Source organism: Abramis brama (assembly GCF_963993115.1).
Source record: "Abramis brama genome assembly, chromosome: 23".
In the NCBI taxonomy this organism is placed as follows: domain Eukaryota; kingdom Metazoa; phylum Chordata; class Actinopteri; order Cypriniformes; family Leuciscidae; genus Abramis; species Abramis brama.
In genome coordinates, this window is record NC_139985.1 from 2496796 (window position 1) to 2500596 (window position 3801).

Consider the following 3801-nt stretch of genomic DNA (forward strand, 5'->3'; position numbering starts at 1 on the left):
TCTCTCTTCCTGGGAGAAATTTTTTAACATTATTTTATGTACTGTAATATTATACATTATATAATGACAAAGATAATAATAGAATTTTTTTTTTTTTTTTTACTATTTATAACAAATGAAAGAAAATAGACTTTTGTAACAAATTTAAAAAAGTTCTATTTCAGAGCAAAGTCGAATTCAACAGCGCCATCAAGTGTTTTCAAATGTTCACAACACATGCATGCAAATTAACATACAAATATATTATTTTAACCTATATTATATTATATTAAATTCAATTCAATTATATTATATTATTATAGTTAAAAAAAAAAAAACTTCCTTTCAAACATGCAAAACTGTGCAAGTGCTGTAAAAATAAAGTGACTCAAATGCAAATATAAAGCCCCCCTCAGTGAAACCCCCCTTTGTGAACCAATCAATACTTAATAGGTTTACTGAGCCCTATAGTTATAAAGCACTAATTAGTTTGGCGGGGGGGGGTGTGTGTTTGCTTAACAGTTGACAGGAGATAATGTTCACTTAACTCCACTTGGAACTAGAGAAAGAGTTTAAGTTTTACTTTAGGACTTTAGGTTTGAATGAAAGTGTTGGATTAAAATTGTATTTATAATGACTTTATTCTTTTATATTTTCAGTAAACACACAATAAGAAATAACAATAAGAATCTTTAGCATTTAAATCATAGCGAGAGATCATTTTTAATTACATAAGTGGTAAAGACATATATAATAAAATTACAATATCACAACAGAAATAATATGAGCAAATGTGTTTCTGCGACCATCAGTGTTCTTCCCTGCTGGTCTGTAAATCATTAAGAACGTTTTTCACCATGAGAAACTGAGACTCTCTGTGTGAGCGCTTCAGCTTTGCTCTTCTGTTCTGGAACCAAATCTAAGAGACAGACATAAGAACATCAGTCAAACATCCACTACAAACTTCTTAAAGATCGCTGACACACTTGATTGAACATCTGTAGTCCGAGAACTAATACAAAAATCCTAAAACAAACAATATTATACTAAATGAATAATCTTGGTTATTTACAATATCTATAAACATCAAAGCAAATGATGCACTGATTATCAGATCAGTCTTTACCTGAATTCTGTCCTCATCCAGGTGAAGTTTCTTAGCAAGTTCTTCCCGTATATCGATGCCCGGGTATGAGTTCACTTGAAAAACACTCTCCAATATCTTGATCTGGACATCATGACAAAAAAAAAAACATCATTAATATATTTATTTAGTGTATTAAGCCTTTATAATTTATATCCATAGGCTGAAACATTTTTGAACTAATTTTGTGATTTCAATGTTAGAAATAACTGTATTTTTTGTGCATTTGACAAAATGACTATTGGAACCAATTGACTAAGTTTTGACAGGAAAACCAAAACGTTCTCAGAACATTGAACGTTCTAAAAAGGTTCTTTCAAAGTTACGAACTAAAGTTCTTCCAGTGACGTTAATAAAATGTTCGTTCAAAGTCATCTGATCTTGAATTCATGGAACGTTCTGAATACGTTTCAGAATGTTCAGAGAACATTCAAAAGTAACGTTTCAAATCCATTATGTTTGCAAAATGATAAAGTGGAACGTTTCCTTAACCAAGAAAAAGGTTTTTAAAACCTTTAAAGGGTTTGAACGTTCGGAGGACATTCAGAAATAATGTTTTCATAACTTAATGGGTTAAAATGTTCTATTTTGTGAGCAGGGCACACATTTAAAAACACGTGTAGGCAGTGAATGTTATGATTATGTAAACGACTACAGCGCATGCGCAGGTCAGCAGTGTTTACCTGAACGCTCGAGAACGCCGTCCGCGGCCTGCGCCCGATGTACCAGTTCAGGGTTCTCCTGTACGTGTCTGCTGGCGATTTACTGTAGGATTTACCATCTTCATTCACTCTCACATCCACTGAAGCGTCGCTGTCTGTGAGCACGAGGAGATTCTGGAATGCTGGTTTCACGTCTAAAGTAAATAAGAGACATGATGACAGTTAATGCGCAATTCGTTTAAGTGAATCGGTTCATTCGGACGGAGAACCGGTTCAGTAAACAGAGTCATCGGTCAATATCTTTGTAGTAAAATTCCGGAACCCGCCTTGATTATTGTTATTCCTAATGTTAATTAATATGTTTATTTATTTTAAGTAACATTAAAATGAATTATTCCCAATATTGTTAATAAAATTGTATCGTACAGTTTTACTCCAAAAAATAGTCACCAGGACAATAGATTAGGTCAACTTAAAATTATTCACAGTTATGTTTGAAAATAAATATTAATTGTAGCTATATTGTAAAGCAGTTTGATGTAGATTTATCATTTGTCACTTTGGATAACATTAGTGCTGTCGATTAATCGCATCTAACAGAAGTTTGCATTTATATAATATATGTATGTGTATATATCATATCATGTCAAACACATATATTATATAAACACAAACGTTTTTGTTAGATGTGATTAATCGCGATTCATCTATTTGACAGCACTGTAAATGTAAATGCAATGTAAATTTTCCTGATGTATTTTTGCACACACATTTTTAAAATGTATTGAAAACAAATACCAAAAACACATTAGTGCATGTAAGCTGTGTTCTCTCACCTGTCCAGGGGCGGTAAGGCGCTGACAGTGCAGTTCTCTGGTCCGGTCGGTTCAGTCCCAGGATGCTGTCGATGGAGAACGAGGACGGTCTGTTCATCTGGATGTCCTGATGAGCACTGACTGTGAGAGACGCCATCCGGAGATCTGAGTCCTCTTCTTCTCCGACTGGACCTCCACTGCTGTGATCCCAAAGCTTGAGGTTCACCTTTACACCTCCTCTCTTATAGTCCCCGAAACGTCACCAATTAAAGCCTGAGACGGGGTGTTTTACATGTGAATCGCCGGCCCTCACCGCGGGACCCCTGGACGACTGCAGGTAATTCAGGGTCTCAACCTGTTATCTTCTGGAGACACTGAATCCCTTAAAGCTGCTATTGAGCGGGACAAAACACGGCTGATGTGCCATTCTCTTTACTCACCAGGTAGAAAATTAGGCCCCGTTCCCAGGATTTATCTTCTCCTCATTTCCTTCCGCTGCATCTCCAGCATTATGAGAAAGCAGTCAACTAGTGCCTAATCTTATTTACCTTATTTTCTACCACACGAGTTTAAAATAATAATAAAGCCTAATGCTGTTTAAACTAATCCTGCTGAATATTCCCATTCTCTCTTGACATGCATGGAGAAAGATGCTCCGGAGCACAAAAGCACAATGGCTGAATGGCAATTTGCTGGAAGCAGCGTGTCATGATTGTCTCATTCAATGCTGAATTGATCTCTTTTGGTTGCTTGGCTGCTTTTAATAAATGACTGGCTTGTTTATTTGTCTTGGCCTCTTGGAGAACTCCGGGGACACAAGCGCGGTCCCTGCGGCTCCATTGTTTTGCAAAGAAATGACCAATTAGACTTGTTTAAATGCAAACCAAATGAAGACCAATTAGAAATGAAAATAAGATCACCTAACCGACAATGCAAGCAATTAACTCTTTATTTCACAGAGATAATCCAGTTGCTTGCACAACTTTTAGTTTTAGGAAACTCATATTGAGGTTGTTTTCAGATCCTCAGGGTTAGATGATAACAATTTGAGCATTAGATATTTATTCTGTAACACTTTACAATAATGGCAGTACTTGAACTAGCAATGAGCAATATATTTTTTACAGCATTTATTATCCTTTGTTAATAAAAAATGTTCATGTTAGTTTGCAGTGCATTAACTAATGATGCATTTGATCTA

At 35.4% G+C, this 3801-nt stretch overlaps 1 protein-coding gene and 1 long non-coding RNA gene across 2 annotated transcripts; one reads left to right on the forward strand and one right to left on the reverse strand.

The window, feature by feature from the left end:
• Positions 1 to 638: 638 nt before the first annotated feature.
• Positions 639 to 2757, reverse strand: hesx1 (HESX homeobox 1; the record flags this gene model as incomplete). The annotated part of the gene is made up of 4 exons (XM_084101028.1): positions 639 to 898; positions 1106 to 1207; positions 1807 to 1979; positions 2622 to 2757. 4 exons carry the CDS (start codon positions 2755 to 2757, stop codon positions 788 to 790), a joined length of 522 nt encoding a protein of 173 aa, XP_083957154.1. The 3' UTR covers positions 639 to 787.
• On the forward strand, positions 1843 to 3381 carry LOC311074433. Its single transcript, XR_014604295.1, has 3 exons — positions 1843 to 1984; positions 2630 to 2937; positions 3044 to 3381. It is a non-coding gene; the product is annotated as an uncharacterized lncRNA (long non-coding RNA).
• Positions 3382 to 3801: the final 420 nt, after the last annotated feature.